This window comes from Microcaecilia unicolor, chromosome 4 (assembly GCF_901765095.1).
Source record: "Microcaecilia unicolor chromosome 4, aMicUni1.1, whole genome shotgun sequence".
Classification (NCBI taxonomy): Eukaryota; Metazoa; Chordata; class Amphibia; order Gymnophiona; family Siphonopidae; genus Microcaecilia; species Microcaecilia unicolor.
The window spans coordinates 226533971-226551507 of record NC_044034.1 but is presented as its reverse complement, the minus strand read 5'-3'; the positions used below and the strand labels follow the sequence as shown (position 1 = coordinate 226551507).

The window sequence follows — 17537 nt, the reverse complement described above, 5'->3', positions numbered from 1 at the left end:
GACTGACTTCCCGCTCGTCGCATGAGCGCGTACCTCAGTTGTCAAAAAGCATAACAAATAACAACTCCAAGGGGGGGTGGGAGGGATTGTGAGAATAATCAGCCTGCTGTCCTCGGAGAATACCTGCTACAGGTAAGTATCTTCACTTTCTCCGAGGACAAGCAGGCTGCTTATTCTCACACGTGGGGTATCCCTAGCATCCAGGCTCACTCAAAACAATGACCATTGGTCAACTGGGCCTTGCAACGGCGAGGACATAACATAGGTATTATTCTGGACATGAATCCTTGAGCCCAGGCCAAGGCCTAGTATAGGATTTTGGCCATGGCCTAGGGTGGACTGAACAGGCCCTATGCACCACCCCAGCCACCAAACCCCGCACACTCACAACAGCCAACAGGCACCACCAGAAAGTGGGAGATAGAGCATTAAGGCGGGCCTCACGGCCGATCGGGAACCCACTCATGCAGAGACCAAGCAAGTGGGCCTCACGGCCGACCAGGAACCGCATCACACTCTGGGAACAGAGAAAGAACAACAAAGGTTCCACATAGAACTGGGCCACAAGAAGTGCACACAGTGCAGAGTAGAGTCACAAAGGAAAGGGTGAGAGGCAGAAGCTTCTAAAGGTATACAAGGCTGTGCCACAGGCAAACAAGAATACAGGAAGCCCCAGAAGGAAACACTCTAGGCTTATACAACACAAAACTCAAGGAAAAAAGAAACCAGCTATAGGAATACACTCTAGGTTGAACCATTCTGCACACAAGGGAACTAGGCTGTACCTACAGCATACAACAATACAGGGAAAGGAGAAGCCACTCATAGGAACATTCTTGGCTGTACCTTACAGCACTAAGGGAAAGGGGAAGGAAAACCACCTATAGGAATACACTCTAGGCTGAACCATTCAGCACACAAGGGAACTAGGCTGTACCTACAGCATACAGGGAACACACTAGGCTGAATATACAGCATACAAAGGGAAAGGGAGAACTACCTAACGAATATACAAAGCTGGCCCCACAAGCCCCAAGGGAAAAAGGGAACTGCTAAAGGGAAAAAAACAGGGCAGAGCTACTCAGCAGACAAAGATAAAGGGGAGAGTAAGCAACAGAGGAAGCTGCCTTGACACACACAGACCAGAAAAGGAATGCTGCTCCCCGTACAGAGGAGACAGCTGCAGCAAACAAAGAGAACTAAAACAAACAAACAAACAAGAGCAAAATACAAGGATAGGGGGAGGCAGAACCACAGGGAGCAGAGCAGAAGCTCAGCACAACAAAGGGAAAACCGAGGGAGAGAAAGTTAAACAAATAAATTGAAATGACTCAAGGCACAAGCTTACCCCAGACAGTACTACGTTAGAGAAGAAGGAGAAAGCAAACCAGGTGTGGGGAGTGAGGCAATCAGGCTCATGCTGGGAGAACCCAGCACACACACACACACACACACACAGAACAGGGGCGTAGCCAGAAAACAGATTTTGGGTGGGCCTAGGCAAGAATTGGGCAAGCACCAAGTGTTCTCCCCCCCCCCCCCCCAAAAAAAAAAAACCAAATTAGCTCAGCTGGTGGGAAAATGCTTCTTTCTACCTTGGCAGCAGACATGCACTGAAAACTGAGCATGCGCAGGTGCCGGTGTCGTGGAGAGTAGCTTTTTGTTACCATCAGGAGAAATCTTCAGCTGGTAGAGCTTGGGATTCCCACCAGTTACCACTAAACATGTGCTACTGTTGGGTGGGCCTGAGCCATAAATGGGTGGGCCCCAGCCCACCTGTGGCTACGCCACTGACACAGAATATGCAAGCACGAGGAGAAAGGCTAAACTCCATGAACACAAGCGACCAAGCGCAGACTGGCTTCAGCAAGCAATCAGAGCAATCAACGCCAAAGCAATGATTGCAGGGGAAAGGCAGGCTTAAATGGATCAGGCTTCTGACATCTGTTGGCTCAGCCCCTGACAAGCCAATCAGGAGTGAGTCCCAAACATTCCCCTGCCGATCCAGCAGAATCATAACAATAGGTTAACCTGAAACTATATACAGCTAGCTAAGAGTGCAGCCTGGAACAGAATAAAACGGGTCTATGGGGGTGGAGTTGGATTCTAAACCTCAAACAGAGGCAGTAGTGAGATGTGAATGTGTGGACTGATGACCACGTTGCAGCCTTGCAAATGTCTTCAATGAAGGCTGCCTTTAAGTGAGTCACCGACGCAGCCATGGCTCTAACATTATGAGCTGTGACATGGCCCTCCAGAGTCAGCCCAGCTTGGGCATAAGTGAAGGAAATGCAGTCTGCTAGCCAATTGGAGACTGTGCGTTTTCTGATAGTGACTCCCCTCCTGTTGGGATCAAAAGAAACAAACTGGGTGGACTGTCTGAAGGGCTTCGTCCATTCCACGTACAAGGCCAATGCTCTCTTGCAGTCCAAGGCGTGCAAGCTGCTTTCGCCAGGGTGGGCACATAAGGACGGGGAAAAAATGTTGGCAAGACAATTGACTGGTTCAGATGGAACTCCGACACCACCTTCAACAGGAACTTAGGGTGTGTGCAGAGGACTACTCTGTTGTGATGAAACTCAGTATAAGGTGAATCCACTATTAAGGCCTGAAGCTCACTGACCCTACGAGCTGAAGTAACAGCCACCAAGAAAATGACCTTCCAGGTCCAGTACTTCAGATAGCAGGAATTCAGTGGCTCAAAAGGAGCTTTCATCAGCTGGGTGAGAACGATGTTGAGATCCCATGACACCGGCAGAGGTTTGGCAGGGGGCTTTGACAAAAGCAAACATCTCATGAAACAAACAACTAAAGGCTGTCCAGAGATAGATAGGCTTACCCTCTACACGCCGATGATAAGCACTAATTGCACTATGGTGAACCCTTACTGAGTTGGTCTTGAGACCAGACTCTGACAGGTGTAGAAGGTATTCAAGCAGGGTCTGTGTAGGACAAAAGAGAGGATCTAGGGCCTTGCTGTCACACCAGACAGCAAACCTCCTCCATTTGAAAGAGTAACACCTCTTCGTGGAATCTTTCCTGGAAGCAAGCAAGACCCAGGAAACACCCTCTGAAAGACCCAAGGAGGCAAATTCTAAGGTCTCAACATCCAGGCCTTGAGAGCCAGAGATTGGAGGTTGGGATGTAGAAGCGACCCCTTGTTCTGAGTGATGAGGGTTGGAAAACACTCCAATATCCATGGTTCTTCGGAGGACAACTCCAGAAGAAGAGGGAACCAAATATGACGCAGCCAGAAGGGTGCAATCAGAATCATGGTTCCACGGTCTTGTTTGAGTTTCAGCAAAGTCTTCCCTATTAGAGATATGGGAGGATATGCATACAGAATGTCTGTTCCCAAATGAAGGACAAAGGCATCTGATGCTAGTCTGTCATGGGCCTGAAGCCTGGAACAGAACTGAGGGACCTTGTGATTGATGTGAGTGGCAAAAAGATCCACCAAGGGGATGCCCCACGCTCGGAAGATCTTGCGGGTCATGCCCATATTCAACGACCACTCATGAGGTTGCATTACCCTGCTCAGTCTGTTGGCCAGACTGTTGTTTACACCTGCCAGATAAGTGGCTTGGAGATACATGCCGTGATGGCGTGCCCAAAGACACATCTGGACAGCTTCCTGACACAGAGGGTGAAATCTGGTGCCCCCCTGCTTGTTAGTGTAATACATCGCAACCTGATTGTCTGTTTGAATCAAGATGATTTGGTTGGATAGCTGATCTCTGAAAGTCTTCAGAGTGTTCCAGATCGCTCGAAATTCCAGAAAGTTGATCTGAAGACCTGTTTCCCAGAAGGACCCGGCTCCTTGAGTGTGAAGCCCATCTACATGAGCTCCCCACCCTAGGAGGGATGCATCTGTCGTCAGCACTTTTTATGGCTGAGGAATTTGGGATGGTCGTCCCATGGTCAAACTGGACCGGATTGTCCACCACTGAAGAGAATTCCACAAATCGGTGGACAGTTGGATCACATCCTCCAGATTCCCTGTAGCTTGATACCACTGGGAAGCTAGGGTCCATTGAGCTGATCTCATATGAAGACATGCCATGGGTGTTACATGTACTGTAGAGGCCATGTGCCCCAAGAGTCTCAACATCTGCCGAGCCGTGATCTGCTGAGATGCTCGAACTGTGGACACCAAGGACAGGAGGTTGTCTGCCCTTGTCTCGGGAAGATAAGCCCAAGCTGTCTTCGTGTCCAGCAGTGCTCCAATGAACTCCAATTTTTGGACAGGAGTGAGATGGGACTTGGAGTAATTTATTATGAACTCCAGTAGCTCTAGCACCTGAATAGTCATTCGCATGGACTCCAGAGCACCCTCCTCCGAGGTGCTCTTCACCAGCCAATCGTCAAGATAAGGAAACACATGCACTCCCAGTCTGCGTAGCTACGCTGCGACTACCACTAGACACCTTGTAAACACTATGGGTGTAGATAACAGGCTAAAGAGCAGTACACAGTACTGAAAGTGCTGCGTTCCCAGCTGAAATCGAAGGTACTTCCTGTGAGCTGGGAGTAAAGAGATGTGTGTGTAGGCACCCTTCAAGTCCACAGAGCATAGCCAATCGCTTTCCTGAATCATGGGAAGAAGGGTGCCCAGGGAAACCATCCTGAACTTTTCTCAGACTAGGAATTTGTTCAGGGCCCTTAGGTCTAGGATGGGACGCATCCCCCGTTTTCTTTGCACAAGGAAGTACCTGGAATAGAATCCCACCTGTCTGTGCTAGGAGCTGTAAGAATGAGCTCCCGGCAGGGCCGTGCCAACACGGTAAGCGGGGTAAGCATGGCAGGGGGGCGCCGTCCTCTGGGGGGTGCCGCCACACCATGCTTACCTCGCCCTCCCGCTCCCATTACCCAACTGCCCGCCCTCTTCTCTCCTGCAAGATCCCTTTCCTTTTTTTTCTTCTTTTAAATTTACCTCTGTCCGGCAGCGCAGCGTCAGTGAAGGAGGCGGCGCTCCCGACGTGTCTAGCCTTCCCTTCGCTCAGTGTTCCACCTTCTTCTGACGTCAAGGAAATGACGTCAGAAGAAGGCGGGACACTGAGCGAAGGGAAGGCTAGACATGTTGGGAGCGCCGCCTCCTTCACTGACGCTGCGCCTGTGCTGCCGGACGGAGGTAAATTTAAAAGAAAAAAAGGAAAGGGATGTTGGGGGTGAGAAGAGGGCGGGCAGTTGGGACATGGGAGCGGGAGTGCAGGGGAGAGAGGAACATGGATGTGAGGGAAGGGTTCATAGAAGGGAGAGAGGGGAATTGCTGGATAGGGATGAATGGAGGGGGCAGAGGAGCATGGATGGGAGGGCAGGGCTCAGGGAGAGAGGGGAATTGCTGGATAGGAATGAATGGAGGGGGCAGGGAACAGAGGGGCATGGATGGGAGGGCAGGGCTCAGGGAGAGAGGAGAAATTGCTTAATATGGATGGATGGAGGTGGGCAGGGGACAGAGGAGCATGGATGGGAGGGCAGGGCCCAGGGAGAGAGGAGAAATTGCTTAATATGGATGGATGGAGGTGGGCAGGGGACAGAGGAGCATGGATGGACATGGATGGGATTGTAGGGCCCAGGGAGAGAGGAGAAATTGCTTAATATGGATGGATGGAGGTGGGCAGGGGACAGAGGAGCATGGATGGACATGGATGGGATTGCAGGGCCCAGGGAGAGAGGAGAAATTGCTTAATATGGATGGATGGAGGTGGGCAGGGGACAGAGGAGCAAGGATGGGAGGGCAGGGCCCAGGGAGAGAGGATAAATTGCTTAATATGGATGGATGGAGGTGGGCAGGGGACAGAGGAGCATGGATGGACATGGATGGGATTGCAGGGCGCAGGGAGAGAAGGGAATTGCTGGATAGGAATGAATGGAGGGGCAGGGGACAGAGGAGCATGGATGGGCATGGATGGGAGGGCAGGGCTCAGGGAGAGAGGAGAAATTGCTGGACATAGAGGGGACGGAAGAGAGATAAAGGAGATGAAATGAGGGAAAAGGAAGCGAGGAGAAAAACTGCACATGGATGAAGAAAATAGGCAGAAGCTGAGGACCAGAAATGAAGAAGAAAGGAGGAAAGGAAAGAAATACATGGAAAGGAAGCCCTGGAAATGGAGTTAAGAGGACAGATAGCAGCAGAATCAGATACTGGGCCAGCATGATCAGAAAAAGAATGTCACCAGACAACAAAGGTAGAAAAAAATAATTTTATTTTCATTTTAGTGTTTGAGAATTTACATCTGCTATCTTATTTTGCAATGTATAGCAATTTGTTTCTAAGAATATTGCTGACAATTCCTGTCAGTGTGGCAAGTGGTGAGCGATCATTTTCACGGGGGAGGGGGGCGCCAACTGATAGTCTGCAGGGGGGCACCAGAGACCCTAGGCACGGCCCTGGCTCCCGGTGGGCAATTTGGTGGTTTGGATTCCAGATTAAGGGTGTATCCTAACCGGACTATTTGAAGAACCCACCGGTCGGAAGTTATGAGAGGCCACCTTTGGTGAAAAAACATTAACCTCCCCCCAACCGGCAAGTCATCTGGTATGGACACATTTACAGTGGCTATGCTTAACTGGAGGTAGTCAAAAGCTCGTCCCTTGCTTTTGCTGGGAAGCAGCAGGGGCCTTAGGCGCACGCTGTTGACTTGATGAGGAGGTTGTAACAGAAGGCGCCCAGCACGAAACAGAATCCATAGCATCATTATGCTTCTTGATCAGATCAACAAGATTTTCACCAAAAAGATTATCCCCTGGCAAGGTACATCCACCATTCGCTGCTGGACTGAATGATCAGGGTCAGAGACACGCAGCCATGAGAGTCTGCACATCACTATAGCTTGAGCAGCGATTCTAGATGCCACATCAGAAGAGTCGTAAGCGCCCCTGGACAGGAATTTACGACATGCCTTCTGCTGCTTGACCACCTGGCGAAAAGGCTCGCAAAGTAGACAGCTGCCTCACTGAGTTCTGCAAGTGTACACTCATGAAGAGCTGGTAGGACTGGATTCGGGCGGCGAGAATAGTGACCTGATACTTCTTCCTCCCAAAAGTCCAAGGTCCTAGCTTCTCTGCCTGGGGGCACCGAGGCACAGTGCCTAGTACTCTTGGCTCTCTTGAGGGTGGAGTCCACCACCATGGAATTGTGGGGTAACTGAGACCTCATCAACTCAGGTTCACTGTGGATCCGATACTGGGAATCATCTTTCTTCGGGATCACGGGGCCACACAGAGGGAACAACCAGTTCCACATAAGGACTTCCTTGAGTACCTTATGCAAAGGAGCCGTCACAGCCTCCTTAGGTGGAGAGGGATAGTCCAGGACCTCGAACATCTCAGCCCTGGGCTCATCCTCCACCTCCATAGGGAAAGGAATAGCCGTAGCCATTTCCCAGACAAAAGATGTAAAGAAAAGACTCTCAAGAGGAGACAGTCTCCTTTCAGGTAGAGGGGAAGGTTCAGAGGGAATCCCATAAGACTCATCGGAAGAAAAGTATCTGGGATCTCCCTCTGACTCCCATGAGCGCTCCTCTTCAGAATCGGATAGTACCTCCCTAACGGAACTCCAAGACTGAGAGTGATTCAACGCCGAGGAACGACATCCTTGATGGCAATGTCGAGAGGTCGATGCCCGCATGGACTGCAGCGAAGCTTCCTCCACCAACGTCGAAGGGGAGTCGACCTGGGTGGCAGCCGATATCAGCACCACCGAAGACGGGGTCCTCACCACTGCAGCAGACGGCATGGAAGGCGCAAGCACCGACACCGAAGCAGACTGGCGCAGCAGTCCTTCCAGAAGTTCTGGAAGCAGGACCCGGATACGCTCATCGAGATCCACCATCGGAGAAGGCTGTAGGGTCAGTGCTGCACACTCGCCAGAAGACTCTAGCAAAACGCCGATTCCCGGGCCGAAGTGGACGTCAACCCACATGTGAGAATAAGCAGCCTGCTTGTCCTCAGAGAAAAAAAAGTTAGTCACTTTACCTTCTTCAGTCATGTACTTGATCAGCTCCTCTTTGGTAAGAAACCCTTTCTGATTTTGATCTAACACCTAGGAAAGCCATAAATGCATATGTTTAGCCAGGCACCTTACAAATATTACATCTCATTTTCTAAAACAAAAAGTTATAGAGAAAACAAAATAAAGGACTTCTGCCTACTCAATTTCTCAAAAGTGTTTTAAGGTTTCTTTTTTTTGAATGTCAGAAAGTAGAATGGGAATGTGGTGCTTGCTTATCAAAACAAAGGAGTTGCAAAACTTATACACATAAGGATGAATTTTCAAAGGAATCTATAAATGTGACCACCTTGGGGCCCTCAATTTGGAGGTCATTTTAGAATGATCAGTATGTGTAAACAGTGACATTTGCACATGTAGATTTGCTACAAAAGTACATAGCAATTTCAGTAAGGTGCTATCTATATGTATAGATGGCCAAGATGCTGAGATTTGAAGGGGACGTATCATAGGCAAGGTTTGAGCAGGTCAATAAACTATACAAGTATTTCCCATTTTGCAATGCAAAATACATGTATATATGAGCACAACGTTTATAGAAGTGCTCATTCCAGCCATGGCTTTATACAAGGAACTAAGGAGGTTAATGCCCTTAATCATCTACGTGGTACTGATGTCTTTAAAATTTAAAAGAAAGGTTCCAAGTAAGGCTCACTCAACACTAATGGTTGTAATCAATATATAATACAAATTATTAAACAACCGTTGAAATATTTGCAAAACTCTTTCTATCTTTATTAAATATCTTCTACATAATTAATTTTTTTTCTTTTACACTATGTCATAAATAGAACATTAACACAATCATTCACTCTCTTTCACACATCACATCATATATAAAACGCTACAGCAATTTTCTCAAAAGATAAATCAGCTTCTCCTGTGTAGTTTTATGAAACTACACAGGAGAAGCTGATTTATCTTTTGAGGAAATTGCTGTAGCGTTTTATATATGATGTGATGTGTGAAAGAGAGTGAATGATTGTGTTAATGTTCTATTTATGACATTGTGTAAAAGAAAAAAATTTAATTATGTAGATGTTTAATAAAGATAGAAAGTGTTTTGCAAATATTTCAACGGTTGTTTAATAATTTGTAAAATTTAAAAGATAAACATTTTTTGAAGCTTCCTTTGTTAACTGGGAGTACTTATACAATGGAGAAATTAGGTCTTACCGATTAATTTTCTTTCCTTTAGTCCAACCAGACCAGTCCAGAACCTATGGATTATGCTCCTTAACCAGGAGATTGAGACAGGAACTAAAGACGTCTGAGCTCTGCCCTAGGTCTTCAGTATTTCACATGACAAAGCAGGGAAAGCTATTTGGTAATGATCTGACATTAGCCAATATTTATGGTCCAAACACTGGCACCTTGGAATTTTTTAAGCACTTTTTTTCAATTCTAGCATGTTATTCCTCAAATTTACTTTTCAGAGGGATTGGAATATTTGCCTCACCCACATACTGACAGGTCTGGCCCAAAAGGGGGCTGCAATTATCTGATAAGATTCATTAGGCAATGTTTCTATTTGGGTTGTGTTTCATTTGGAGAGACCAACATCCTAATGATAGATGCTATACATACTACGTTCCCTCACCATAAGTTTCACAGTAGAATAGATACTTCTTGTGTAGTACCCATTTAGGTGGTCATGTAGGTGATATAAAAATACTGTCAAAACTCACCTTTAGATCATTACCCCATTGCCATAACCCTGTATATATCAGGGATGGAATCATCCTGATGGTCACTGTCGCCTTAATTTCTCTTTGTTGACAGACACCAATTTTAGTCCATTAAGTGAAAATTACAGGAATTCTTGGAGCTTCACCCATCAGAGCAATATTCTTCTATATACAGAAGCGGCAAGAACAGACTATACTGGAGAACTGGATTTGGGCTTTTGAACTGAAACATAAACTGAAGGTGCTGCTGTCTTGTATAATGAATTGAGCACACTGTGCATCCAAGCTTTTAGAACTGGCCAACAAAAATGTTATAAACACAGTAATAAAGCTGGGGCATTATTAGCACAAATGATTACATAAAAATTGACCACCACTAATATATGGGTGGGAGGGGTGGAATTCTCTCCTCAGGGGACTATGGTTCATACTCCCATTAGAAACAGCAGAGGTCTTTAAGAATTTTTATTGCGCTCTGTATAAGGGAGAGGAGTATCAGAGGAGATCATGTAATTCTTGCAGGGATGGTCCCTTCCTCAGATTCCCATTCAAAAACAGGAGATGCTAAGTGTATCAGTTACTATCGGCAATGATCGGCATGTGATTGCAACTCCATTGCTCCAGAGGAGTCTAGGTCCTGATGGATTTCCTTCGGATTTTTTTTTACTTTATTTATACCAACAGCAAAAGGCCAAACAGTATACAGAAAATGTGAGAAATAACATGCACAAGCAAAACAACAATACTCTGGGTCACAAAGAGGGGCATTTTCGATATGATGTCTAAGTCCAACTTTGGACATTTTGTAAAAACAACGTCCAAAATCCGAATAGAAAAGAAGGTCATTTTCAAAAAAGAAAAACGTCTTATCTTTTGTTTTCGAAAATACTATTTCACTGTCCACGTGAAAAACGTTGAAAAATCAAGCCATTTGGATGTAGGGGGACCAGTATTTTTAGTAGACTGGTCCCCCACACATCCCAGGAGATAAACGGGGCATCCTAGGGGGCACTGCTATGGATGTCAAAAACATGCTCCCAGATACACATCTCACCGTTGCTCCCTTATTTTGTCTGCTGAGCCCCCCAACCCACCCAAACCCCACTGCCCACAACTGTACACCACTACAATAGCCCTTATGGTTGAATGGGGCACCTATATATGGGTACAGTGAGTTTCTGGTGAGTTTTGGAGGGCTCACGGTTTCCACCACAAATATGACAGATAGAGGGAGATAGGGCCCTGAGTCTCCCACTCCATGGTGCACTGCACTGACCACTATACTATTCCAGAGACCTGCATGCTGCTCTAATAGACCTGGCTCTAACATCTGAGGCTGTCATAGAGGTTGGGAAGTCATAGTTTTATTCACATTTTTTGGGGGGTGGGAGGGGGGTCAGTAACCACTGAGGTGGTAGCCCCTGATTCCCTCCAGAGGCCATCTGGTCTTTTAAGGCACCCTTTTGTGCCCTATTCATTATAAAAACAGGTCTAGCTCAAAACATCTTTGTTTTAGTCCTGAACAGTTTTCTTTGTTTCATTATGGTGGTAAAACATCCAAGTCTTAGGAACGCCCAAATCCCGCCTTTAACATGCGCCCGACATGCCCCCTTGTGTTTTGAACGCACTTCTGATGGACTTCATAGAAAAATGTCTAAAAATTGGTTTTGAAAATATTAATTTGGATGTTTTTGTGAGAAAAACGTCCAAATGCTGCTTTATGCCACTTTTTAGATGTTTTTCTCTTTTGAAAATGAGCTTCAAAGTGACAAAAAAAGAACTCAAACTCAGCACCCTCTCAGCTGGATCTTATCCGAGACCAGACCTAGGCCTCCTGCTGTTCAATTATCCCCTATTTTATCCCTAAGAAACCAAATATGCAACCTCCCCCACACATGCACCCCCCCCAGGCGAGCGAAACCCAAAGGAAGAAAAAGGAGGAGAAGAAAAAGGGTGCACAAAAGAAGAGCTCCACCTACCCAGAGCTACCAGGTACTTCTTAGCCAGGATCAGGTGACCCTCAGGGGGAGGAATGCTGGCTTCGGCCTAACCCCTGGTAAGCCTTTTCTTGGTTGAGAGGTGCCCAGCTCTCCCACCGGTTGCCTTCTCAGGTGCCGTGGAGGACTTGCAGCTCATCTGCATATCCTCGGAGCCTTCGCCAGAGTGACTCCCAGGTCCGTTCCGATCCACTCGGGGCCTCTGCTCAAGGTGCACAGTGCTCCTACCAGGTGCCGTGGAGGACTTGCAGCTCATCTGCATATCCTCGGAGCCTTCGCCAGAGTGACTCCCAGGTCCGTTCCGATCCACTCGGGGCCTCTGCTCAAGGTGCACAGTGCTCCTACCAGGTGCCGTGGAGGACTTGCAGCTCATCTGCATATCCTCGGAGCCTTCGCCAGAGTGACTCCCAGGTCCGTTCCGATCCACTCGGGGCCTCTGCTCAAGGTGCACAGTGCTCCTACCAGGTGCCGTGGAGGACTTGCAGCTCATCTGCATATCCTCGGAGCCTTCGCCAGAGTGACTCCCAGGTCCGTTCCGATCCACTCGGGGCCTCTGCTCAAGGTGCACAGTGCTCCTACCAGGTGCCGTGGAGGACTTGCAGCTCATCTGCATATCCTCGGAGCCTTCGCCAGAGTGACTCCCAGGTCCGTTCCGATCCACTCGGGGCCTCTGCTCAAGGTGCACAGTGCTCCTACCAGGTGCCGTGGAGGACTTGCAGCTCATCTGCATATCCTCGGAGCCTTCGCCAGAGTGACTCCCAGGTCCGTTCCGATCCACTCGGGGCCTCTGCTCAAGGTGCACAGTGCTCCTACCAGGTGCCGTGGAGGACTTGCAGCTCATCTGCATATCCTCGGAGCCTTCGCCAGAGTGACTCCCAGGTCCGTTCCGATCCACTCGGGGCCTCTGCTCAAGGTGCACAGTGCTCCTACCAGGTGCCGTGGAGGACTTGCAGCTCATCTGCATATCCTCGGAGCCTTCGCCAGAGTGACTCCCAGGTCCGTTCCGATCCACTCGGGGCCTCTGCTCAAGGTGCACAGTGCTCCTACCAGGTGCCGTGGAGGACTTGCAGCTCATCTGCATATCCTCGGAGCCTTCGCCAGAGTGACTCCCAGGTCCGTTCCGATCCACTCGGGGCCTCTGCTCAAGGTGCACAGTGCTCCTACCAGGTGCCGTGGAGGACTTGCAGCTCATCTGCATATCCTCGGAGCCTTCGCCAGAGTGACTCCCAGGTCCGTTCCGATCCACTCGGGGCCTCTGCTCAAGGTGCACAGTGCTCCTACCAGGTGCCGTGGAGGACTTGCAGCTCATCTGCATATCCTCGGAGCCTTCGCCAGAGTGACTCCCAGGTCCGTTCCGATCCACTCGGGGCCTCTGCTCAAGGTGCACAGTGCTCCTACCAGGTGCCGTGGAGGACTTGCAGCTCATCTGCATATCCTCGGAGCCTTCGCCAGAGTGACTCCCAGGTCCGTTCCGATCCACTCGGGGCCTCTGCTCAAGGTGCACAGTGCTCCTACCAGGTGCCGTGGAGGACTTGCAGCTCATCTGCATATCCTCGGAGCCTTCGCCAGAGTGACTCCCAGGTCCGTTCCGATCCACTCGGGGCCTCTGCTCAAGGTGCACAGTGCTCCTACCAGGTGCCGTGGAGGACTTGCAGCTCATCTGCATATCCTCGGAGCCTTCGCCAGAGTGACTCCCAGGTCCGTTCCGATCCACTCGGGGCCTCTGCTCAAGGTGCACAGTGCTCCTACCAGGTGCCGTGGAGGACTTGCAGCTCATCTGCATATCCTCGGAGCCTTCGCCAGAGTGACTCCCAGGTCCGTTCCGATCCACTCGGGGCCTCTGCTCAAGGTGCACAGTGCTCCTACCAGGTGCCGTGGAGGACTTGCAGCTCATCTGCATATCCTCGGAGCCTTCGCCAGAGTGACTCCCAGGTCCGTTCCGATCCACTCGGGGCCTCTGCTCAAGGTGCACAGTGCTCCTACCAGGTGCCGTGGAGGACTTGCAGCTCATCTGCATATCCTCGGAGCCTTCGCCAGAGTGACTCCCAGGTCCGTTCCGATCCACTCGGGGCCTCTGCTCAAGGTGCACAGTGCTCCTACCAGGTGCCGTGGAGGACTTGCAGCTCATCTGCATATCCTCGGAGCCTTCGCCAGAGTGACTCCCAGGTCCGTTCCGATCCACTCGGGGCCTCTGCTCAAGGTGCACAGTGCTCCTACCAGGTGCCGTGGAGGACTTGCAGCTCATCTGCATATCCTCGGAGCCTTCGCCAGAGTGACTCCCAGGTCCGTTCCGATCCACTCGGGGCCTCTGCTCAAGGTGCACAGTGCTCCTACCAGGTGCCGTGGAGGACTTGCAGCTCATCTGCATATCCTCGGAGCCTTCGCCAGAGTGACTCCCAGGTCCGTTCCGATCCACTCGGGGCCTCTGCTCAAGCTTTCCTTCTAATAAGTTCTGGGAGAAGAGGATATTTCTCTGGTAAGTGAACAAATTTTGCTTGTGCTTTCGGAACTTGAAGATTGGGGTTTAAAGGAGGAACTGTAAGTTAGTGATAGGCTGATATCCTTAATACTTTAGCAAGTTTTAAATTACGGAAAAACTCAAAAAACACTAAGATGGAGTCAGCAGTCCAGCAGCGAGAGGGGTGCTATCCAGTCTTTTGCATTGAGTGTCACATGTATGATTATCTCCCAATTGGTGAGGTGTCATATGTGTGTGCCCGATGCAAAGAGCTCCTAGCTCTCAGAGAACGTGTCCGTTCCCTTGAGGCTAGAGTAGCAGACTTGATGGAGCTGAGGGAGACAGAGAGGTACATAGAGGAGACCTACAGGGATGTTGTAGAGAAGTCCCACCTCCAGTCAGGTAGCCCCTGTGCTACCTTGGAGGAGGGAGGTCTCCTAGAAGGAGAGCATCACCCTGGTGAAGTAGGAAGTACTCCTGTAGCCAGGACCTGCCCACCAGGGGATGTATTATCCTTTCGCACCGAGGATATATCTCCAAATGTTGCCCGGGAGGGAAAGGTTAGGACAGCTGTTGTACTTGGTGATTCGATCATTAGGCATATAGATAGCTGGGTGGCTGGTGGACGTGAGGATCGCCTGGTGACTTGCCTGCCTGGTGCGAAGGTGGCGGACCTCACGTGTCACCTAGATAGGATTCTAGATAGTGCTGGGGAGGAGTCCGCTGTGTTGGTACATGTGGGTACCAATGACATAGGAAAATGTGGGAGAGAGGTTCTGGAAGCAAAATTTAGGCTCTTAGGTAGAAAGCTGAAATCCAGATCCTCCAGGGTAGCATTTTCTGAAATGCTACCTGTGCCACGCGCAGGGCCCAAGAGACAGGCAGAGCTCCAGAGTCTCAATGCGTGGATGAGACGATGGTGCAGGGAGGAGGGCTTTAGATTTGTTAGGAACTGGGCAACATTCTGGGGAAGGGGGAGCCTATTCCGAAAGGATGGGCTCCATCTTAACCAGAGTGGGACCAGGCTGCTGGCATCGGCGTTTAAGAAGGAGATAGAGCAGCTTTTAAACTAGAAATGGGGGGAAGGCCGACAGTCGCTCAAAAGAGCATGGTTCGGGATAAGGTATCTTTCAAAGATATCACCATAACAGGGAAGATAGAGTATCCTGATAGTGAGGTTGCAAAAGAGATTGTAGTAGATCGGGTATCTTTAAATAACAATAAAAATCAGACAAAAGATTGCCAATTAATACTGTCAAGTACTAAGCATGATGTACTTAGGAACAACAAACATAGTTTGAAATGTCTATATGCGAATGCCAGGAGCCTAAGAAATAAGATGGGGGAGTTAGAATATATTGCACTAAATGAAAAATTAGATATAATAGGCATCTCTGAGACCTGGTGGAAGGAGGATAACCAGTGGGACACTGTCATACCGGGGTACAAATTATATCGTAGTGATAGGGTGAATCGGATTGGTGGAGGGGTAGCACTGTATATTAACGAGAGCCTTGAATCAAATAGATTGAAAATTCTGCAGGAAGCAAAACACTCCTTGGAATCACTGTGGATTGAAATTCCATGTGCAAAGGGGAAAAGGATAGTGATAGGAGTGTACTACCGTCCGCCTGGCCAAGACGAACAGACGGATGCGGAAATGTTAAAGGAAATCAGGGACACAAACAAACTGGGCAACACAATAATAATGGGGGATTTCAATTACCCGCATATAGACTGGGGTAATGTAACATCTGTACACGCAAGGGACATAAGATTTCTTGATGAAATCAAGGACAGCTTCATGGAACAGCTAGTTCAGGAGCCGACAAGAGAAGGAAAAATACTAGACTTAGTCCTTAGTGGTGCTCATGATCTAGTGCAGGGGGGTAACGATACGAGGGCCGCTTGATAACAGTGATCATAATATGATCGGTTTTGATATTGGCATTGAAGGAAGTGAAACTAGGAAATCAAGTACGCTAGCGTTTAACTATAGAAAGGGTGATTACGACAAAATGAGAAAAATGGTGAAAAAAAGACTGAAAGGAGCAGCTCGCAGAGTAAAAAACTTGCATCAGGCGTGGATGCTGTTTAAAAACACCATCCTGGAGGTTCAGGACAAATATATTCCACGTATTAGAAAAAAGGGAAAAAAGACTAAACGTCAGCCGGCGTGGCTAAACAGTAAGATAAAGGAAATCATTAGAGCCAAAAAACAATCCTTCAGAAAGTGGAGAAGAGAACCAACTGAAAGTAACAGGATAGATCATAAGGAATGCCAAGCCAAATGCAAAGCGGAGATAAGGAGGGCAAAAAAGGACTTTGAGAAGAAATTAGCGTTGGAAGCAAAAATACATAGTAAAAACTTTTTTAGATACATTAAAAGCAGGAAACCGGCCAAAGAGTCGGTTGGGCCGCTGGACGAAAATGGTGTTAAAGGGGCGATCAAGGAGGACAAAGCCGTAGCGGAGAAATTAAATGAATTCTTTGCTTCGGTCTTCACCGAGGAGGATTTGGGGGGGACACCGGTGCCGGAAAGAATATTTGAAGCGGGGGAGTCGGAGAAACTAAACAAATTCTCTGTAACCTTGGAGGATGTAATGGGTCAGTTCAGCAAGCTGAAGAGTAGTAAATCACCGGGACCTGATGGTATTCATCCCAGAGTATTAATAGAACTAAAAAATGAACTTGCGGAGCTACTGTTAGAAATATGCAATCTGTCCCTAAAATCGAGTGTAATACCGGAAGACTGGAGGGTAGCCAATGTTACTCCGATTTTTAAGAAAGGTTCCAGAGGAGATCCGGGAAATTATAGACCGGTGAGTCTGACGTCGGTGCCGGGCAAGATGGTGGAGGCTATTAAGAATAAAATTGCAGAGCATATACAAAAACATGGACTGATGAGACAAAGTCAGCACGGATTTAGTGAAGGGAAGTCTTGCCTCACCAATCTAATGCATTTTTTTGAGGGGGTAAGCAAACATGTGGACAATGGGGAGCCGGTTGATATTGTATATCTGGATTTTCAGAAGGCGTTTGACAAAGTGCCGCACGAAAGACTCCTGAAGAAATTGCAGAGTCATGGAATCGGAGGTAGGGTATTATTATGGATTAAGAACTGGTTGAAAGATAGGAAGCAGAGAGTAGGATTGCGTGGCCAGTATTCTCAGTGGAGGAGGGTAGTTAGTGGGGTCCCGCAGGGGTCTGTGCTGGGTCCGTTGCTTTTTAATGTATTTATAAATGACCTAGAGATGGGAATAACTAGTGAGGTAATTAAATTCGCCGATGACACAAAATTATTCAGGGTCGTCAAGTCGCAGGAGGAATGTGAACGATTACAGGAGGACCTTGCGAGACTGGGAGAATGGGCGTGCAAGTGG

The 17537-nt window shown here is 48.5% G+C and overlaps 1 protein-coding gene across 1 annotated transcript in view; it reads right to left on the bottom strand.

Annotated features, from left to right (window-relative positions):
* EFCAB2 (EF-hand calcium binding domain 2) overlaps positions 1-17537 on the bottom strand; it is a 124293-nt gene that overhangs the window by 27297 nt on the left and 79459 nt on the right. Inside the window, exon 6 of the mRNA XM_030199523.1 lies at positions 7978-8044. Within this exon, the coding sequence (XP_030055383.1) occupies positions 7978-8044 (67 nt within the window). The remainder of the gene's footprint in view (positions 1-7977; positions 8045-17537) is intronic.